Here is a 22,851-nt window from a genome sequence, read left to right as displayed (position 1 = left end):
AAACCTCAACTAGAAATGCAGTGTTTACATAGTTACAGGGTACATCCTTTATTCTTGCATAATTATAGTTAGGAAGAATTGTGTTCTTTTATGTGATTTCCTGTAAAACTATGCTGAAAACAAACCAACATTTCAATTTTACTTGTCTTCATTCTAGAGTTAATTTCTGATTTGTGCAGCTTTGCTTTCAGCATTGTTCTGTATGAAGCTGTAAATACTTTTAAAGTGATGTTTCTTTCTTTCTGTAGACCCTATTTTCTTGACACACAGTCATTATTTTTTTACCCTATTTTGTTTTTCTCCAAGAAACTTGTGCTACCTGAACTGCACATTGTCATCTTTAACAAATTTGTACTTCATAAAAAAGTTTGCCAGCAGCCTTGACCCAAGTATACATATAGCTCACTGGCCACGAGCCCTGGAATCTAAACACGCGCAATGTGTTTCCTGCTTGTGGTTCTTTGGGACAAATGCAGTCTTTTAAGGGTACATGCTGGTGAGAACTGCTCTGACTCCAGCCTGCACAAAAAACCAGAAACTGCCCAAGTGGCATCTTTGAAGTGAGTACCCTTTGGGAAGGAAGAAATATAAATTCTTTTCCTGTCTTCATCTGCTTAATTGCTTGAGGAGCCTATTGGTAAGCAGTAGAAAACTCATTGTCATCCTAAGTAAACTTGTGAACCAGATCAGTGTGTGCATTTGCCTTTGTTTACAGACTGTTAAAAACAGAATATTTGTTTCTTGGGTTTTTCTTCCAAAATAATTGTTAAATATTAACATAGTTAATGTTGGGTCTTATATTTTAATCCTTCTCTCTGCAGTGTTCTTTGAAAGTGTGAAATCAGAACTCAGGAATGGATCCTCAGAGTACTCTGATATTTCTGATTCAGAAGAATCTGAGCCTGATTGCACTACACAGGTACATATTAAAAAAGTCTCAGAAATTAATGAAGCAATTAAATATAATTTTGCACACGTATTTCGTATTTATCTGGCCAAAGTTTGTGTTAAAGCAGCAATAACAAAGTATGTAGTTCTTGTTCACATTAATATTGCAAACATTGTGCTGCTTCATTCTTCATTTATTCTAGTGATGAGAAAAAAGATAAGATATGCTATCTTGCCAAATTTCATCTTCTTTGTCATTGAGGTAGTGTTGGCAGAGGATGAGCCCTGCTCTGGAACAAGCAAAGTCTGAGGAAAGTCAGATCCTAGTTGCTTTATTTATTTCTTTAATAACAGGTACAAATTTCATCATTCAAATTATGAGTATCTACCACACAGTTTCCTTTTAGAGCACGGTTAATAAGAAACAATCTTACGGGTATTCAGTTTTATAAACAACCTGAAGTGGCTAAATCCTTTTCAGGGATTTTGGAAATAGATGGGAGTCCTCCATTTGAGGGTCTAGATTGTGGTGGTTTCTTCAGAATTAAATGAAATATGAAGGCACACATATGTGGAGATATTTACAAACATATTTTTTAATGCAACTTCTTGAATTTAGAGATGTGTGTATGTGTCTATAAATACTTCTTTTTTTTTTTTTTTGTTTGTAAATTGGGTTTGTACTTAATAATTTAAATTTTTATTGGTTAGCAGTAAGGTGAAGTGATTACCTGACATTTTTGTTTCATGCTTCTGGAAGGCTAATGCCTTGGTCTTTCTTTCAGTTGTCAGCCTATTATATGACTTTACAAGAAGTCTTCAAATTCCTACTTTTTCCATGGTGGTCAAGATTTTTTTTTTGATACTTGCTCTCTTTCATCATTACCTAATCTAAATGTTGGAGTAAGTGATAGGAACCTTCACAGTGTGGTTTCTTCTGGTTTCCTAAACTGCATTGGCAGCAGCTTTGGCTCAGGTTTCCTTTTCTAAGACACAGAATCAGTGGTTCTCAGAAGTGATATATTTAATCTTTGCAGGAGAATATAGCCAGTTTTGTATGACTTTGTAAATAAGTGAATGTTTTAAATTTATGCTATACTTATTCTCTTAGTTTTTTCCCTATTCTCCTGCTTTTTAATTTTAGGAAGCTGCTCGTGTGAATGAAACTATTGTATAAAAATACCTCTTGGTGATAAAATGCACTTCATTCATTCCAGTTCTGTTTTTGATGGTGGGGATAATGGTGTCAGTCTTTAAGGATTTTGTATGTTCTGATCATCTGTTTTCAAAGCCTTTGTTGAGTGTCACATATTCCTTGGCTTGAAAAAAAAATTGTGATGTTCTCTGTACTTGTTGAAAATAGATTAGTCTGAATTACCAAGATGGAACATATGTACTGTAGCCCTTGCTTCCTGTAAAGGCATATTGAGTCACATATGGTTGCTCCACCTTTGAGAAGCTCCTGCCCATACAAGCTGTAATTTCAGCAGGAGCTGAAAACCTCTTTCATTCATGAAATGAGGCTGTGCCTCTGTAAGAGAAGCAACAGCTGTTGTGTCTCTGTTCCTGATGTCCTCTGGATTTACCTGAGAGCATCTGTCATTTATCAGAGATGGTGCTGTTGAAAGCTATATTTTGTGAGAGCAGGAACCAGAAACAGTTTTCTGGGACAGAATGTGTCCTGTTATAGGCATCAGTTCTGTCTGCTGCTTGGAACCATGCTTCTCTGTTTTTTCCCTGTACTTTGAATATTGAAGATAAGAATAATTAATGCTCTCATTATATAAAGAGAATGCAGTGATTTGTGTATGGTGTAATATGTGAGGTGCTTTGTAAAAAATGGATTTTGGAGACACTTTCTGTACTGTGGAATATGCACTTAACAGTATTACCAAATTTGAATGTACAGCATCTCAGCTGCTATATTCAGATTAACTGCATTCTGTATACTATAAGTATAAAAACAATTGGACCTTAAAGCTTTTGAATTCTTCACTTAATATAAATTCAGGTAATGATGCCTTGTGAAAACTGATGTAGAACAGAGGCTAGATAGAGCTAAAGGAATAAAGTAGGTGTTTATTAAAAGGCCTCAATGGGTACACTTTGGGCAGTACAAAAGCCCAGCCAGGGCTACTGCCAAGATGAACACAGAAATGGTCACGAGGTCTCATACTTTGATAAGTTCTGGTCCATTAGCATATTGGAGTTAATTGTCCAGTTATAGGTTTAGCTTATGAAGTCCCATCCTTCTTGTTTTTCTCTCTTCACTCCGCATTGTTTATGCTCCTGGACCTGGAATTTATGAAGTCCCACCTTGGTCCCAAGCTAGGAAAGGAATTTGTCTACCTACTCTGTGAAGAGAGCTTACCATCCCCTAATGTGAAGCTCAGAACTACACACTAAAGAAGTACAGAATCTGAAAAATATAAAAGCTAAAACCTGAGGCATCAATAGAATCTCCACTTAGGTCTGGTGACCATTCTGCATACTGTTTCCTCTTCTGTTTCAGCAGAAGGATTCCTCCACAGAGGAGTCAGAAAGCTCAGGTGATGAAGAGAAGCAGGAAGTAACATCAAATTTCAAAGAGGAATTGAAGGTCACGAAAGACCTTTGTCAAAATACCCAGAAGCCATCCAGAAGTGAAACTCCCAGTAAAAAGTAAGCACATTGTTGGCATTTTTTATGAACTGTTAGATCTTTTAGCATGAATTTATGGTTCTACTTTATAGCAATGTAAAACTCAGTCCTTCAAAGGCTTCTGTTTTGAACTGCTCACTACTCTCTTGATTTTCCTAGGGAATGTCCTACCTCGACAAGTACAGAAGAAGAAGCTATTCAGGGCATGCTTTCTATGGCAGGATTGCACTATACTACATGTTTACCAGGTCATACTCAAAGCACAGACTGCACAAATAAAAGAACCTCTCTTCAGGAACACAGAAGCTACCCCAGGAGTCGGCATAAAGACAGACAGCCATCTCAGAGCCACAAAACCATGGAATGTGGTAGGTATCTGAACTAAGGAACTGCTGCTCCCTGCTTTTGGCACAGTTCTCAGAATAGTCACTTCAAGTTACATTTTTGGATTTGTAGTTATTAGATTAGTAGCTTTTAAATAAATCAGACTGACATTTTAAAAGATGTATTCTGTGGTTTTGCGTTATTGTTTTTTTCTATAAAAAGTAAATATTACTTCTGAAAACTAGAGCAAACTTAGCTTGTTATCAGAATATCCCTTCTAAATATTTCCTTCTTAAAGTTTTGTGGCGTACTTAACAGAATGGGAAAGTAGTGGCTAGATTGAAAGTATTACAATTCAAACTTGTTGAACTCCTCTGTAGGTAGGTCTGTGAAGGAGGAGGAAGGAGACTTGGGAACTTCAGCATGGGCTAGACACCTGAATGACGCTTCGAGGATTACCCCCCAGGTAAAGCAATACTTAGAACATATTGAACACATTTTTATAGGAGAAGAGATCATGAAATTTTAAGTACAGAAGGCATGGTGGACTGGTCTTTAAACACTGTGTATCTGACAGATACTTCTGGTTCTGGTAACTGGGTTATTTTTGTCATGCATTTTTTTCACTGTTGTTGTTTTGAGTTTTTTCCTTTCAAATTCTTTTCTCTCATAGTGCCTAATATTAAGGTGCTCAGGGCAAGATCTTGAAAAAGAAAAAAAACTGCACTAAAAATGTGTGAATTTATATTAATTCTAACTGGGGAAGCACTTTGTTTATTCATTGTTATTCCCAACCAGAACATCAGAACAGGTGGAACATGTTGATAGTATATATAGTGAAGATACTTGCTTAGGAAATTGGTACTACTAAAGTGATAGCTTTCAACAGCTAGCAGGTAGGAATATTTTTGTTTTCTGATGTCCAGATGGAATCCAGCTAGGAATGAAAGGTTGTGTGCTTTACACTCTGACCCTCTGAGCTTTTCTGCACTGTGAACTTTTTTAGTATTTCTGAACTTGTCTGTATTAGAAGTATTAGAATAATTAATTAACTAGAACAACTAAAGTTGCAAAATTACAGCCGTTAAATTAGCACTGTTTTTAACTGTGTGCTTTGTGGTGTTTGCTTTGTAAGAATATTTGAATGCGTGGTACTCCTTTGCAGTTTGTAATTCCCAATTTAGCATTTATTCTTTCATCAGCTGAATATTGAGAACAAATTACCTATTAAAGTAGTGAGTGATTATGTCTTGTTATAGTGGCTGGTTTAATCAAGAGCAATTACATTTGTTTTGGTCACTGCAAACTGAAAACAAGAAGTAGAGGAATTAAGTTCATTAGTATGTATACCTTAAGTGTAGCATTGCCCTTAGGTGCATATGGAAAAGCTTGCACAAAGACTATGTTGCATGTTATCTTTAAGAGGTATCTATTCTAAAAGAAATTATGGACTCATAAAATGTCCAGATACTGGTGGAACTGAAACACCTGTTTCAAAGACGCAGTAGTATTATCAGAAAAACTGGGGTAAACCTCTAGCCAGAAGCTGCTAACTTGTACATCTTTTCTTCTCATTTCCATACTAGGATGCAAATAAAACTCAGAAATATATCAAGAAGGAGGGTGGATCAGAAGCAAGTCTTAAGGTTCAGGAAAACAGAAGCATAGTCCACAGCAACAGCTTGAGTTTTCAGCATGGCAAATACACACGAGACTCCAGCCTGATGCAAGCAGAATGTCAGCTGAGTGATGGCAGCCTTAGCCCTGACAGGCCCTATGGTGAAACGTCCTTGTCTGTACCACTGCACCCAACAAAGAGGCCGGCATCAAATCCACCCCCTATCAGCAACCAGGCAACAAAAGGTAACGCTGATCTCCATCCCTTGCCAAAGTGGGCTGGGGTAGGGAAGTAAAAGACTAAATGCAGAAACTGAATAAAGGACAGGATTAGACCTTGAGGAAAAACACTAAGTGAACATGCTGTGGACACTCAGATTTTGGCACAGAATATGGGGAGGTGGAATTAAGAGAGATCTAACTGGCCTGAATCAGATTAGCTTATTGAAATTAAGGTTTAGAAACTCTTAACACTTCAGAAATAGTCTGATGAGCATACTATGTAGGTTTTAGTTTCTGGTTTATATTCTGTAATTTACTCAAGAGTAACTTGAGTAAAATTTAGGAAGGTCAGTTTAAGTTCTCCCCTACTGCACCCATTGTGCTTCCTAGACTGGAAATATTTGTAAATAATATACTCATTTTATTTATGATAATTCTAGCCAGAAAAGGGAAAACAGTTCCTGGGGGCGCTCTTTTTAACTATTCTGGTTCCCTGTTTGTTTTTCAAACTGATTCCGATGAAAATTTTGCTTGCTTCAGCTTGAAAGCTGGGTTTCACCATTGTTGTACAATGATTAAAATTCATCCTGAAATTCCTGACTGAAGACCTTGCTTGGGTTTTTCAGGCAAACGTCCAAAGAAAGGAATGGCAACTGCTAAACAGCGCCTTGGGAAGATCCTGAAGCTGAACCGGAATGGCCATGCACGCTTCTTTGTTTAATTTAGCTGCTACTTCTACTACTGCTGTCTTTCCTGCACAGACCAGTATTGAGGGCAACAGAGCCTGGAGCTGCTGTTATTCCTCTGCTTGAAGCAGACTTGCATGTACCATAGAAAACACTGCCTGATGAACAAAAGAAAGAAAGAGGAAAAAAAAAAAAAGGAAAAAAAAAACCCACACAAAAAAACCCAACCCAATGCTGCATTTTCACTGTGCCACACCTGCTCAGCAATAACCATACGGGAACGGGGAAATCTTCAGAGAGACACAGACTGTGAGAAATAGTCTCTCATCAGGGCTTGAATATCATTTGTTGCTGGTAGTTTCTGACCTAAATTAATGAGGGGAAGATGATGAAGGTGGTTTATCAATAATTTATTTCTGATAGATTTTTCACAACTTTAAAATTCATTTAAGGAACTATTTATTTGGAAGACTTTTTCTGTGGGGGGTTATGAATTTAGATTTAATAATGTGAAAGTTTTAAATTGTTTTGATAACGTGTGTTTGGTGCAGTGGAGAGCCACATTAATTGTCTGGACTCCTAAATTTGATATTCAGGTTATAGTCTTAAATAGGGGTGAGATGCATTATTAATTATTTTTTAAATTAAGGCATAAGGTATCTTATTATTTTTTCCTGCTTTTTGTAAGCTATTGGCTGGGCTTCTGTTGACTTGCAAGTTGCATATTCTCTGCCAGCTTGATTATTTTTTGACCTGTCCTTTTTAATATCAGATTTATTTATTTAATGGACTAGAAGAGACTCCTAAAGACAGAAGAATTTTCTTATGTTGGTCCAGTAGCTAACTTGTTTTAAACTGCACCTCTTTCCTCCAAATCTGAGTTCATATTTTCCTCCTGATGATCTCTCTGTGATGATTTTCTTCTGTAAAAGACTCCCTGAAATTGTATTTGTACTAGTTATTTAAGAGTTGGTCCAAAGGAGGAAGACCCAATATATCTCTTGGAGGAACGGGGACATCAGTTAAGATAAATGTTTCTTCAGAACAGTTGCTCTCAAGTAACTCATGAGATACACATTGCAGTTAAAAAATTTGGCATTTTACTTAATGTAGCATGGAAGAAGCATTTAAAGTGTTGTTATTGTACATTAAACACATTTTAAGGAGGAGTCATGAAAGCAGGAGAATGTGTATTGCTTTCAAAGCTGGGCAAGACAGCAAATTAAAAGTCTTAACTGGTCCATATATATAAACATTTAAGTAGCTTACTGGTATCAGAATGACAATTTGTGTCAGGCTTCATACCGAGCTGATAGCAAATGCCAGTTCTGAATTATTGTAAATAATTTTGATTTAAAATATGTATTTTTCTGTAATATAAAATTAAATATTTAACTTTTGAGGGACGGGGATGAAGGCAGAAAGGGGAATACTTTTACTTGTTTCTGGAAAAAGGGCATTTTGCAGGGTCCAGCCAAAATGTAAATGTCAGTATGCTAATGACAACAATATTGTTGGTTGGGGTTTGTTTGTTTGGTTTTTTTTGATTGGTAAGAGTAAAAATACTCCTGCATAGCTGTCCCAAATCATCAAATTGATTTTAATTTTCCACACCAATTTTTCCTTCCTCCATATCCTATACTGGAATAATTTTCTCTTGTGGTTTAAAAACAAAGTCAGTTTTATTTTCCAGAATATTTGTGCAGAGTTATTTTTATTGAGGCTAGACTATGAGTGCGTTTAGAAATTTGTGGATGTAGTTCTGATGTCAGGTGTTCTTTATTGCTGCAGGGTCAGAACCAGTTAGCACTGTTACCCTGTTTCCAAATGAAGAAACATCAAAATAGAGTGCAACTGCAAAAAAAGGTAGCTTTCATAGCTTTACTTTGTCTAAAGCTTGGAAATTATAGTTTAGGAGTGTTTTTTGCAGCCCTACTTCTACATTATGATGACTTAACTTCTTCTGTGACTTGTATGGGTGAATTTTTAAACTTTTTTTTTGTTTGCTAATTAATGTTTCACAAAACCAAGTTTTTAGTCTTTTAATTTTTTTAATTTAGCACAAGTTATCAACCTTTAGAATATTGGGAATGGAGGTAGTCAAGGATTTCTAAAAAGCAGAAGATAAGCTAAGAAGTATTGTGCAGATGCTGAAAATTTCTATAAGGACTTGCTGTTCTCAGGTGCTATGTTTTCTAGATGGAAATAGTTAAAAGAGAATATTTTAACTATCATCTAGTATGTTCTCACCAAAGTAAGTAAAAGAAATAAACTGTGTTTTCAATATTAATTAAAATTATATACCCATATAAATTCTGTCTTCATTTAAACTTGAGCAAATGGTTTAATGCCTGCCAGGCTTTGGAAACTGTTTCAGCTTTAGCATATTGAACCAAACTTTTTCCTTCCTGCTGGCTGTGCAATTTCTAATGGTAGAAAATTCCAGTTTAGGGCAGCAATCAGATTCAGAGCAGAATAAATAATCAGTTCTCTCTCCTTAAAGACAGATTTTTGTCTGAAGTAAAAGTATGCCAGAATAGAATCTGGAGTAAGGAATTTTAAAATACAGAGTATGCTTTCTTGTACCTGTGATTGGTTTATACAAAATCTCTTTTCTGGGGCTATTTATCTGTATCTTGCAGTTGAAATATAGATATGGCTGGACCCATATATATTATTTCTTCTTGGTTTTATCCTTTCTATTGCTCTAATTTTCTAACTTTTTTTTTTCTGAGTGGCTCTCCACTGTCATGAATTTATGTAATAGTCTCTTCACAGGCTGTCAACAGGCAGAGGTTCATTCCTATTTTCTTCAAATATCCATGCTTCCAGCAGAAGTTAAATCGGATGTTCCAACTCAGAACAAGTAATTCAAAAGAAATTGCCATGTGGAGCAGTATTAAAAAAAAAAAAAAAAAAAAAAAAGAAAAACAACAAAGGAAAAAAAAGAAATCTCCTGGTAGCTCATGAAGAGGATGTGGTGACCTCACTTGTATTGTGTACTTGTATGTAGAGATATATTTGTTGTATTCTAGCTGAAATCACTTCTGCACCAGTTTTTCTGTAGATGGACTGAACCTTGTGTTGTAGTGGAGAGAAAAAGCCCAATTTTTTTCCTTGCTGTCTCACTTGGGGTGGAAGAGGGAGGGAGTAGGGAACACTGGCTGGACAACAGCAAATGATGCCTGCTATGGTAACTTGTTTTCAAGGATAATATTTTTTGAAAAGTCAGAGAACTCGCATTTGGCATAAAACTCAATTTAATTTTTTAATTTTTTTCTTGTGGGCAGAACAATACAAAATGAAATACTGTAGGGGTTTTCCCACTCTCTTAAGTTCTCACGTTCCTGCAATTGCAAAAAAAGAAACAAATATGAAAATGGAAAGACCACCTAGGAACTATATCTAAGATTCTTCCAGCAGCTTTCCCTTTTCTTCTCCTATTGTACTTGCTAATAAACCCTGGCTACAGGGTAGCCTTTGCTGACCTCTGAGGTAGATTACCTATGCAACCTATGAAACTCTACATTAATTCATTCTTAAAGAGAATTTTGGAAAGGTTAGATGTTGAGAATTAAAATTGTTGTTTTCTGATCACATGGTGGGGTTTAGGATTTGGTGGTTTTTTTGGAGTATTTTTTTGTTTGTTTGTTTGTTTGGGGTGTTTGGTTGTTTTTTTTTTTTTTGTTTTGGTTTGGTTTGGTTTTTTTTTTTGGATGTTGAAGTGTTTGTGTTACCTCTGGTAGAGATGTAAAGAGAGCACAGCGTCATGACCACATTTTAGACACTTCAACTTTGCTCTAAGGAATAAGCTACCTTCACTCACGAGACCATAAAGTTGCATAAAGTTTCAAGTGTTAAACATTTTTGCAGGATTTCAGAGCCAGAGCTGGTGGGAATCTGGCCTACCCCCTTTTTGGTAGCTGTGGAGACTAAGCAGAACTAGAATGACCCAGTGACTAGTGCCCTCTTTAGGCTCCACGTGCCCACCTGTCCCTTTACACTCCCACCATGACCCCCAAGCCTTGTGTCTTTCCAGAGTGTCATTCACATAATACTTCCAGACCATTAAAAGCTGTTTGTAGTCCTGGGGGTGAGTGAGCCCAGCACTACTCTTTGACAGAAGATAAATATAAATGGAACCGAGGGCCTTACTGTTTATTGTTAAACAAGATGAAAAGCTGCAACATCCATTTTTCCAAAACATAAACCCAACAAAAAACCACCCTGGTAACCCTCTTTGTGGAAGAGTATGAATGATAAGTCATGCAGTGGATGGGAAATGAAAGTAGCACTGATAAGGAGATGCATGTTCTTCACAGGCTGCATTTCTGTTTGGAAAAAAAAGGACTTTTTCTACTTTTAATATAAATTAAGCCATAAGAGTTTCATGCTGTGGGAAGGGAATGAAAGGGATCACTTTAAGAGATTATATTGATATGTATTGTCACTTCTGCTGGGAAATGTTTATTGCTGCCAATGCTTTGGTGAATCTTTTTTTAAAAAAAAAACAAACATGGAATTTGAAAAAAAAAACCAAACAAAAAATGGGGCTAGTTCTTGGCTATATTTACTAGTTTTGTAGTAATGTTTTGCTGGCCCATTTGTCGTTTCCTCCTTTTTCTACTCTCATAGTCTAATTTCTATCTTTCCTTCTTAATGTTTCTGAAAATGTTAGCGTGTCTGCTCAGTAGGGGTCGGTGTACGTGTGTCTTCCTTTTTACAGAAACGCACTACTGTGTTAAGTATTTGGCTGGGAAATGGGATGCTGCAGCTTTAAGAGCATTTTTTTCAATTCATAACAGTATTTCCCATCCTCTTTTGCCTGCAGGCAGGGAAAGTGTATGTACAGTATTTATTTTGTTTTGATTTTACTTTAAATTTGTAAGTTTCTATAAGTAGTTCACATTGATTATTCTAGGGGAGGACAAGTGGCTTTGTTTAAATTTGTATTTGATATTCATAGTTTCCACTTTCTGTACTTTAAAATACTGAAATTAAAAAATTGTATGCTTATGTTTTGATTTTAGCACTGGAAAGTGTTTAATTTCTTTAGACTTCTGCTCATTTATCTCAGTGTAAATACAGTAAAATGTACAGAGTATCATCAGGAGAAAAAATGCTTTTCTAGGTCCAATCTCTGTGTCCTTTGCTTGTTACATTTTAAAGAAGAAGTTTTATGGAGAAATGTAGGGGAATATTCTCATACCATTATTTAAAAATTTTTTTCAAAGTGCAAATTTCATTTCAATGCAAGTATATTATACAGCAACTAAATGCATTTTTGTGACAATGTGTATATTCTTTTTGAATCCTAATATAAAAAGGAGGTAGAAGTGTTTGTGATTCATCATATTATCAGATCTAGATTTCTAAGAACGGTATCAAATGGTATTTTTGTATTCTTGCTCGTGGTTTTTGTTCAGGTTTGTCTCATGCTACTGATGGCTGACTCAGCTCTTGATTTATTGGTTGGTTTGGTTCTTTGTTTTTCCTTGAAGCATGTGCAGTTTCTGGAAGAGCTTTCTCTTTCACACTTGCATATGCTTAGCCATATTTGCTTTTGTCCTGGAGGACTTCCCTGCTGCTTTTTCTTTCCAGACATCATCGTCGGGTTTGCAGCTGCCAGTGCTTCCTATTTTGGCTCCTGTGGCAGTGCAGAGTTTGCATGTGGGTGCTTTCCTAGGGTGGTGAAAGCATGGCTGCCCCATCCTGCAGCTTGGTGTGCAGACTCTTCCTCTGCACCACTGACCTGCTGCAGTGCTCTGCTGAGGGTCATTCAGGGGAACCTGAGATAAATGATGCACTAGTGGCACTGGAAGAATCAGATGGCAAAAGGGTTTGATATCAGCATCCTGTTCAGCTGCTCAGGTTTGCTTCTTAGCCTGGCTTTTGGTTTACAGAGAATTCATGGGTGACTGTAATGACTAGGAGATCTGTTCATTGACTTAATTGTGCCAGGTGCTTTACAGAAAAAGAACAAGAATGCTGACCACATCAAACCACATACTGCTTAATGGGACAGTTGAAAACCCATGACAAACTGGGATGTTTTGTGGCCTAAAGTTTAAAACATGATAGTGTTGTAGATTTGGGGAGCAGAAACTTCTATGCTGTTTCAAAAACAATTTTCATTTGAGTGGAGGGAAAAGTAGAGTCAAGTACAGGGGTTGATGATGAAATATTTATATTTCAGATATCTGTTTCCATTGTATTTTGACATGCCTTTACATCTTTTCAGTTAATGTGTTAAAACTGATTTAAAATTTGATTAGCCCAAGATTTCCCAAAGATCTAAAAGAGCTGTTTGTCTGTCAGAGCAACTGCATATTTTGGAAAGGTGTGATTGAATAGCAATGCTACAGCCTATGCATTTCCATCAAATACTCATCTGGATTTGTCACACTCAGCTCACTGCTCAGACTAATGTTTTGGTCTTAAAGTGATAGACTTAAGAGAGCTCCTTAGTGGGCCACAAATACAAGTTCCATACCCATATAAAAACCTACACAAACAACTTTACTATTTGCCCTTTTGTTTTTTGCCAGGTACACTTCAGACATTTTTTTCTTTCTGTCTCAGCCACTTAGTGGGACAGGATAATACACTGGAAAATGTGAAATGTCTCAAGTGCTGCTTTAAATGCTACTGGATAGCTTCAGCAGCTGATATTTTCATTAAAAGTCAGTTTCTGGTCTTCTGCTTTTCTGTTTGCAGAGAATGGAGAAATAATTACCTGGATTGTTCTTTTCCTGAGGGACATATGGGTTTTAAAGATTTCAAAGCTACCAAATCCAGCAAAATAATTGAATTTCTAAAGTCAGGGAATGAACAAGATACCCATCTTGGTCTCTGAAGACTAAAGTACTGATTTTGGTCTTTAATCAATAGTATTCTGCTGTGTTTGAGGTAAAGTACCCACTGGTAAAGTGCCTACAGACTGGCTTTCCATTTCTGTACATTTGGTGAAGTTCAGCTCTCTCCAGAGATTTTGTCCTGACCTGCTTAAATTGTGAAGCTTTTGTGGTGGCGGCTCATGAGTTAACACATTCAAGCAAACATTTTCTGGTTCGTTTTGTTTAGGTGGACCTTTGGATTCACGATGGAAACATGACTAATAGCATGAATATGGTGAAGTCAATCATGCTGAGTGTTAGTTTCTGTAGAAACTTAGTTTTTTCTTTATATAGAAGTACTTGTCCTGGGAGCCCTTGAAAGTACACTTTTAGTGCTGGTAAGTAATGTCAGCTGTCTCAAGCCAAAAGTTAATGAGGACTGAAACTGTAAGACCAGAATGTTATTGTTACTCCTTCTGATCCATCCAGGTTTGTTGAACACCTTGGTTTCTACAATGGTGGTGACTGAAATTTTTACTTGCAGAAAAAACAGCTGGTGATCAAGACAGTGAATAAAATCTGTCATTGCCAGAGCTTGTAGTATTCCACCTAACAGCTGGCTAATAGCACAGTTTGCTTTGTCTAGACTAAGGTGTGATTTCTCAAAAGCCGATTAATATTCAGTCTTCAGAATAACTACTGCAATTTTTCAAAGAATTGTGTTTGGCTTAATAGATCTATTTATCTGTACTGCTTCTGCTGTATTTGCTTTGGTCTTGGAAAAAATACTCTACTTTGGAACTTTTAAGTCAACTAAAAAAAAAACAGTTCACAAAGAGTCTGCTTGTTTGTGATGCTTTGCCCCAAAATTTATTCCTTGTAAGAAATTTTTGCTGCAATTAATGTGAGTAAAGTTCCCATCCATACTTGGAGAATATGATATCTGTGTGGAAGAAACGTTTGCCCATGAATCATACACCTTGGTGGTAAGTCATAAAGATACAAGTTGGCTTTTTGTTCTGGTTAAGCTAAAAGCCAACAAAACTAGAAACTGCTATTCTGGTTTCCTCAAATAGGATGTGGGCTGTGGAAATTTTGGCTTAATTTGACAGCAGTTTCAGCTGAGTATTAATATGAAGATATTAAATCTTGTGATTCATTCTTAAGTTGATTTCTAGTTACAAAGGGTTTTTTACTTTTTTTACAAAAGGTATTTGAATTGCTTTGTCACAGTTCCAGCCCAGTAGAAATTTTGCTCAACCAGCTCTTGTAGAAAGAGTTTTAAATTCCATCATGATACGGTTACTGAACAGAGCTGTTCCCGTGTGTTGAAGCATTGCACCTCTTGAAGGAGAGCATTCAAAATGTATTTCCCATGCCAGCTGTCCTAAAAGTAATAATGTCAGAACTTGTTATTCAGATGAGGTTCTTCCTTGAGTGGAACCATTTTGCTTCCCAGTCTGTTTGTATTCAGCCCAGGTCTGCTGGGAGTGGGGAGAAGAAAAATCTGTGAGCTGTGCAGTGCACTACTGCCAGTTGGGGTGATCGTATTGCAAAGACTGCTGGACAGCTGGGCCTGTCATTAAGCACCACAAGTGATGCTGACCTGTAGTCTTCGGAGGGAGACCAAGCATTAAATGAGACATGGCATAGGAAGGATGCCCTTTTCTCTGGCTTTTGCAGCAGGTCAGAAAAGAGGAATTAGTGAGATGCTTTGGGAAAACTCAAAACCACTGTGTAAGACACCTCTTGTGGTGCTGCAGAGTGTTTTAGACACTGTTAATGCATTCTCTTCACTAGTAAGAGGATTTCACTTTAAGAAGTTCAGTTTATACAGAGCACGAAAGAGACTTTGTGTTATACATCCTAGTTCCTTGTGAATGAGGTTTGTAAGCAGAAGTGATTTCTGTTGGAACAACTGAAGTATTTGGAGAGTTGGAATTCCTGTGAAGCGCTCATGGCTCCAATATAAGACATTTCCTTCATACAAACCCTATGTACTCACAATACAGGGCCACTGCTATGCCCTGATAGCTTATAGACTGTTTTCAATAATGCTGCCATTAATTTTCTGTTGCCACTAATCTCAATTTTCAACAGTATAAAATATTAGCTACTCTAGTAATATTAGCTATGATTAAAGGAATGTCTTCAGTAATCCTTTTATTACACATTTCAATAGACACCAAAATAGTGCTGTAAATACTCTTAAAATACTTAAATTCTTTTCCCCTTGGTTGGGACATTCAGCTATTTCTGTATTTTTTTTCCTGCACTGATGCAAAATTTCACTATATTTTAGAGTTCATGGCTTGAAGAAAAAGCTGAGTTACTTTTCTGTGCTGCACTATTGTGGTTCACTGAAAACGACTTAAAGATTGGGAACAACACAAAAAAGAAATAACTGATCTGTTAAATATTCTGTGGAACCCATACCTCCAGTCATTAGCTGAAGCACTAGAGCACAGGTATAACTTGATATCTTAAAGATGTCATGTTGACTCATTAGATCAAAATGTATATAGTGGTAGAGAATAGAAAGGAAACCACATATATAAAATGAAGTAATTCTTTATTAATTAGATACAGGAATACTAGATTTTTCACTCTCACCTACATGGAGAAGTTGAACTGAATAGGCTTAACACCTGGAAGACTAGGTTCATAGAAATCACTGCAAGTAACAGGGCCATAATAGGGTTGGTTTCTAGCTAGAAGCACCACTGGGGGTTTTTTTAGGGAAATTTGCTTTGATTTGCACACCATGTCTACCCTTTACTTCTAACCAGTTCATATACTGAACATGCATATGATATTCTGATGAGATTAGTAGTAATGCCTCAGTTGATACAGTGGCGTATCTTTAAATATGTAGCTGTTCTTCTGAGGGTTTTCAGGTGATGCTGCGGTTTGCTCTTTTGGGATCCTTTGTCAAGATTTAGGATGATTCAGAACTCCTAGTGCTCTTCTGGAAAAAAGTGATCTTGCTTTGTCCTAGCCTGTTGTGGGGAGGAGGCAAGATGACCTTCTCTGCTGCCTGGGAGTTGGTTTCTCCTGTGCAGGAATTCTATGAGGATGAAGGCTTTTGATTGTGCTGCTGAATCTAGACTTTTGTTTTGCTAATGTGATGAGGGCCGCAGGGGTGTCCTGGTGAGGGAAGGGATCAGAGGAGTCGCAAGTCAGCAGAATATTATGACCTGCCAGCCCCTGTGGGCAGAGCACGGAAAGGGTGGGACCCTGAAAGACATCCCTGCCTTCCCCCTGCGAGGCATAAGCCACAGCCGGACTCAGCTCTCACCAGCCTCACCTGGGTCAGCTGAGAGTTCAGCTCCCATCCCCAGCCAAATGGGGAAGGGTTTTTGGTGTTCCTTCCCTTCAGTGGCCTCTTGTCCTTTGCATGGATGTCAGGTCTGCAGAGGTTAAGCACATTCCTGTGATAAACATGACAAAAATTAACCTAGAGTTATCCAAGCTGTACCTGGAATGGTGTGAGCTTTCTTGTAAATGCAACCCTGAGGTCAGCTTGGGTTTGAGCATTTTGAAGTGTTATTGAAGTCTTACTTATCCAAACTAGTTATTCACTTACACTACTGTCATAATATGAAGTGAACCTCTCAATTTTGCAATTTTGGAAAAGTTCTTTATAAACCACTGCCATTTTGGTTTGTTTCATCCTTCCTTTGTTACTTTGAGTGGAATGTTTCTTTGTCCGGTGTTCCAGTCACATAATAAAGGAGCAGCTTTGCCTGGAAAGTCATGTTAGTGGCACTGAATCATCAACATTTCTGTCACTGCAGTAACAGAATGGAAGGAGGTTGAACAGACACATTTTGCTTTTGTATAAAAACATCTAAACTAAGCATCTCTTGGAGACTTGTTTAAAAACTTCTCATGGTTTGACTTGTATACTGGTGCAACCAAGTTTGATACAAGTTAAACAGGTAAAATCTGATAAATTTTAAATGGATTATTTCTATATCTTTTTAGTTTTTATAGCTGAAAATTACAGAATCTCAGTAAGCATTTTAGACATCTATATTGATTTTTACTTCTTCTCTGCTTAATTTTTTTTGGCTATGCTTTGCAGTATTTCTGCAGTGAAGTACTGGTTCCTTCTCACTGATGTGATTCTCATACGTAAACCAAGACATCTCTGGCCTTCCCTTCTACATTTTTAAATTCCCCAAATTTCTGGGGATGTTTCTGAGTGCAATTTTGCTAGCTGATTTTCCTGTCTCCTCAAATGCTATTGATATTTTAAAGTGCTAATTAATGACACAGTCTGAGCCCAAAGGCTGGCATACCTGTGAACAGCTAGTAAAACTCAACAGCCCAAAGAACTTTCAAATCAACACCATCAAATCATCATCAATTACATCAATATCTAGGAAATTTAAAAAGTGTTAACAGTAAAATTTAGAAAAAAGAGGGTTTTTTTTCTCCCTTGGAGATGTTATGCCCAAAGAACTTTCAAATCAACACCATCAAATCATCATCAATTACATCAATATCTAGGAAATTTAAAAAGTGTAACAGTAAAATTTAGAAAAAAGGGGTTTTTTTCTCCCTTGGAGATATTACGGCAAGGGACTTTCGGACCACTTTCAAACATAGAACCTGCATAATTTTTATTTTGCAGGGTATCTTAGAGGTGTGCAGAAGAAAAGATACATATTTGTGCCCATGTGAATGCAGCACATATAATCCATGCTTTTCCCACAAGTAGGGGTTGACTTCTGAGGTAAATACTGTCTTCACAGGAATGCAGTTGGACACAGGGCCAGGCTGTGCTTCTACTCCATGGTATAATCCACTTCTCTCTCTGTGTGACAGAACCTGTGCAAAATCTAGGTTTTGGAAGTCCTGGTTTGCACCTCAGATATGGAATAGGGGGGACAGTGATCATGTAGAAGCAGCAAAGGGAAAAAGAAAAGGAAGGGATGCTGAAGTTTGTGGGGGGAAAATGAACCCTGCGATGTTACTTAGGTCAGCTGTTGAACAAATCTCTGCCAAGTTATCAGAAGGATGTCCTGGACAAAACATTTCTCAAAGGAGCCTTTCTAGTGCAAGATGCTGTGTTTAATAGCTCTGATGTGAGGCTTCTTGGGTGTGTACAGAAAACGGGCAGGATTAACAACAGTTTCTATTAGCACACCCTGAGGAAACTGCCTGATGCCTCCTTCTGAAATTTCCCTGTTGGTTTGTGATGGCAAGGCTCTGAGCAAAGGCAGATGTGGTGCCAAGGTGATGTTTCTACTACCTGGCTGGTAGAGTGTGTGTAATAAATATAAATTAATTTATACATGTATTCACATATTCATATATTTAAATATCTTTATAAAGAAATCAGAAGGTGTTCTGCAGTGCTATAATGTTATATTCTCATGGCCAGCCAGAAAGGGAGTGGAGATCATGGCGAAGTCTTTGCAAAAACTCCTATTTTGTTTTCTTTCCTCCCTCTTGTTTCACTTGGGTGTTACTGCTTGTCCTTTGTGATGTATCCTTTCTGGGATGGGAGCTGTTGGATGCTGGATAATTGTGCAGTGCCTAACAAAGAGATTCAGGTAACACCTTGGGCCAGGATTAGTTATAATTCAACTGTCATATTTTTAACCATGCTATTTGAATAGAATAGAATTTTCCATTCTTTCCATTCCATTCCAGTCCCAGAAGATGGTAGGGATAACTCCTTCCTCTTTCCCTCTTGTCCTGCAGACTAAGCATGGAGAATGCTTCAACACACTTAAATGTTTAGGAAGGGTGTATTTCCTTGGCTGTGGGTCATACAAGACTGGAAAGCACAGCAAATGAAATTGATTCTTCCACTTGGAACGAAACGTGAAACTTGTGATTTTTATGAAAATTCCCCAAATACGAGGGGTAAAGATATGTTCATTCCCTTTAGCCACATGTGCAGGCAGTGAGGAATGAAAACCTTTACATCACTCCCAGAATATGTGGCTCATTTTGCGTTTCCACTTTTTGTGTTTCTTGAGCGTAGAAGAGCAATAGAAAGCTGTGTATTTATCCTTGAGCTCTTAGCACAGGCAAGTTAGTTAATCCAGTGTTCCTGGCCGCCAGGAGGAGCTCATGACACAGCCTGCAGCGGTAGCCTCCTGCCTCGGAGCCTGCCAGAATTGCTTCAAAGAGGGAACTTCAAGTCGGAGCAGTGCAGGGGCAGCCATCCCCTTGATGCTGTCAGTGCTGGCATTTGACATAGGAATGCACAAAATAAAACTACACCTGGAAAAGGTGAAACGAGCCAAACCCGAGGGCAAGTGGGACAGTGTGCCATGGGCAGATGCTGGGAAGTAAGAGAATGTGATTATCCATCATACTGTGAATGGCTTTGTTTATACAGAGAATCCTGGCCTCAAACTTAGCTTCCAAAATCGTTTTTTTTTCCCCTTGGTTAAAGAAAAAAAGGCAAGATGGCATAAACACCAGCTGGCAGCCAGAAGAGGGGAGTGTTCCCATGGTACAGTGCTTTTTAAAATTTTAGTAAAGCTCTTTATGGGCCAGTCAGTAATGCCACTCTCTTCACTAATGTGAGTGTTCCCAGTTATCCAGGGACAGTGCTTTTTAAAATTTTAGTAAAGCTCTTTATGGGCCAGTCAGTAATGCCACTCTCTTCACTAATGTGTGTTCCCAGTTATGGAACACACATTAGTGAAGAGAGTGGCAGAACAAATTTGTAAATTAAAGCCTGGAAGTTTCTATTGTGGAAATGATGATTGATTTCACAAAGCACAGAGCTTCACCTTGCAGCTGCTGTTTTTCCTCTGTCTATGACAAAGCAGGACAGAGCCACCAGTGCTGAAATTGATGAAGAAATTATTTTAACAATTTTCTGCAAAACTGCAGGATGAATGAGAAGAACTCAGTGTCTGTCACATCTGTTCTGCTCCCTGTCTATTTTTGTACTTGTTTTAAAATCTAGTATTCAACATTGCCTCAATACTAACCCGTTCCCTTTTCACTGAGGCAAGAGACTTAAGTCTGTAACCCAGTGACTGTGGGCACCTTTCTTCTTGCTGAAAGAAATTAGTACTGAACAGAGCCTTTTTTATCATAGCTGTGCTCTTATCAGACCATCTCCCTTTATATTGCTTCCTTCCCCAGCCATTGTGGAAACAGACATCCTGCCCAAGGCTTCGAAATCTGCAGTCTGCTGCTTCTTCTGTGGAGCCTCTGGATTTTTGCCAGCAGCCCCTTGAGGTGGTCCCAGATGTGATTGCTTTTTCTGTGCTACCCTGAAAATATCCGGTGAAAACAAAGGACAGTTACAGCTTCGGAGGCCAGCACTTCCTCTGCTCTCAGGGATGTACAGTGGGAGATGTTAGGCATGAGGTACCCCAGAGAAATCATGACTAGAGTGGCAGGGTCACAGTCAAAGGGATATTCCTACAATAGAATAAAGCCAATCTTTTTATTGCATGTCTCGGCTGGTCCTCAAGTTTACCTCCAGTTCCCTTGAACTCAGGAGATGTGTATGGGATGTCTTTCCCGCAGCATTCTTCTGCAGGGAAAATGCTAACTCCTTGCACCTATGTTGTGTGTGAAAGGAGATTAGGTTTTAATGCTGCTTTCCTTCAGTGGGGGAGGAGGCAAAGCAAACAGTTCTATTTTTATTTCAAAGTAACTTGGGCTTAAAATAGCCACTGCCTTACAATAAAACCAAAATGTGTTTTTTTGTTGTTGTTTTTTTTTTAATTTTTTTTTTTAATTCAATAGCTTTTTAGGGGAGAAGGCTGTGGGAGAGAGGAGGGAAGTGAAAATACCAACCCGTGACAGTTTTTGTAGCTTGGATCTGTGGGAGAGGGGGGTTGTGCTATTCTGGTAGGCTTGGAGTTTTCAACAGTCCTGTCTATCAGAAAACCAACATTGTAGTCCTGGCTGTGGCTGTCAGTGATGGAAGATGCCCATGTGAAGGCAGAGTAAATGCATCTTCCTGCTGGGTTTCCTTGTGTAATGTATTACAACCTTTAAGTTTTTACTTGGTTCTTTGATCTTCCCTGCAGCTTTCCTGCTCCAGGTTGGCTGACAGAGCTCCCCTAACCTACTTCACTACATAGGTGTTTGTGCATGCTGTAAAACATTCAGAAAGATTTTAGACCCATCATCAATTTTTAGGCATTCACTCCTTGAGGAAGCACGGGTGAGAATCTAATGCCAACTTTGCTGTGGGTTTATGGCTGTTGGTTAAAGTGAATGTTGAGTGTCACAGGAAAGAAAGAAAAAGTTCAAGTATCTCTTTGTTGGGATCCATCTTGCAATCTGTCACTAAAATGAAAAGATTGGAGGGAATTCAAAAGAAGAGAAGGAAAAAAATATGGTTCCCACTGAAAGCTACATATGTCATGTCTCAACAGTTCTAGAAAGCCATGTGTTGTTCAGCTGGGCCGAGGAATTGTTACCACTGAAGGCACTTTATTGCTACTTTAAACTATGAAAAACCTCTGCTCTGCAACTTGTTTTCCTAACTGAAAGTACTTGGAGAAAGTTGATGTTTCACTTGTCCCTTGGGTTTTGCACTGTCTTTTGGAAGAATGCTTATGTAGACCCTGAAATTACTACAGTTTTTCAGGACTGCAATTTACTGTGTTACTCTCCCTCCTATCTCCTCACCAGTCTGCAGATAAACCCAGCCAGCTTTCTGAGATCCAGCTATGGCTGTCCTTGGGGCCATGTGGTAAGTTTCTCATGTTGGGGATGTGAGGGCATGTCCAATATGGCCTTCAGGTTTATTTCCAGAAACAAAAGTGTATCTCTGTGGCATCTATTCTGTTAAATATTGACTTTCTATTAGCAGTGTTAGAGGTAAGGAACCTCCCTGGAAAAAATCAGCTCATGAGGATTTGCATTGTGTTTCTATGACTGGAGCACAATTTTTTTTAGTTTGTTTTTTCAAATTTATTTATTTTTTTAAGTTGGGACAAACAGGTGTTTTGAAGCATCTTTTCATATGCGGCAGGAACATCAAAAAACACAAAGCACAGGGGCTGGTACTCAGTCCTTTGCAAGCAAGACTAAAAAGACTGAGCACCTTAGTGACTGAAGGTCTGAGATGCATTTTAAACAATGCCTGCCTATTTGTTGTTACTTTTCAGAAAATGCCCTGTCCTTGCAGGCTTACAGATGGGTTTTTTTAACACTGTGTGCAATGCCAGCCCCAGCCAGAAACACAGCACCCTCAGTAAGCAAACAGCCTGAAATAAAGGGCCAGAGGTGGGTTGTGAAGAGTCAGAGAGCTTGAGCCCAAAGCATGATGAAAACTTCTACAAGAGAGGAAAATGCAAGAGCTAAATCTGATGGTCCACAAAAAACTGGTGATAATACATAATGGATGTGCAGCCAAGGAGGAGGTAAGTTCATTTGTGCATTTGCAAGCACACAACACCGGTCTACAATTGTTGCACGTGGTCTTGACTCTTTGCATCAGAAGGAGCACTGTGAAATGCTGTTAGGTGAGCTCTGTATCTGTCCCTCTGCCTGTGGTGTGAGCTGACTGCTAGTCAAGGAGAGCCCATGTCAGCTGATGCGAAGGGTGCATTTCAAAGGGCTGATGCACCACTTGATACCCATATATTCCAGAGCACTTCTGCTGAGGCTTCCATGAGGAAACCGAATGTGTGGGT

The 22,851-nt window shown here is 38.2% G+C and overlaps 1 protein-coding gene across 3 annotated transcripts in view; it reads left to right on the top strand.

Annotated features, from left to right (window-relative positions):
• The window catches only part of KDM7A (lysine demethylase 7A), a 63,331-nt gene extending 51,940 nt beyond the window's left edge, over nucleotides 1-11,391 (top strand). For 2 of the 3 annotated variants that reach the window (XM_041398474.1, XM_041398476.1), the window contains 6 exons: nucleotides 822-919; nucleotides 3,401-3,549; nucleotides 3,688-3,896; nucleotides 4,233-4,318; nucleotides 5,439-5,715; nucleotides 6,318-11,391. In XM_041398474.1, coding sequence (XP_041254408.1) covers nucleotides 822-919; nucleotides 3,401-3,549; nucleotides 3,688-3,896; nucleotides 4,233-4,318; nucleotides 5,439-5,715; nucleotides 6,318-6,412 — 914 coding nt within the window. In that variant the 3' untranslated portion in view covers nucleotides 6,413-11,391. The remainder of the gene's footprint in view (nucleotides 1-821; nucleotides 920-3,400; nucleotides 3,550-3,687; nucleotides 3,897-4,232; nucleotides 4,319-5,438; nucleotides 5,716-6,317) is intronic. The other variant, XM_041398475.1, reaches the window with a different exon arrangement.
• Nucleotides 11,392-22,851: the final 11,460 nt, after the last annotated feature.

Source organism: Onychostruthus taczanowskii, unplaced genomic scaffold (genome assembly GCF_017590055.1).
Source record: "Onychostruthus taczanowskii isolate IOZ18803 unplaced genomic scaffold, ASM1759005v1 scaffold15, whole genome shotgun sequence".
NCBI classification, from domain to species: domain Eukaryota; kingdom Metazoa; phylum Chordata; class Aves; order Passeriformes; family Passeridae; genus Onychostruthus; species Onychostruthus taczanowskii.
Note: the sequence above shows the minus strand (reverse complement) of the source record. Positions and strands in the feature narration are given on the sequence as shown.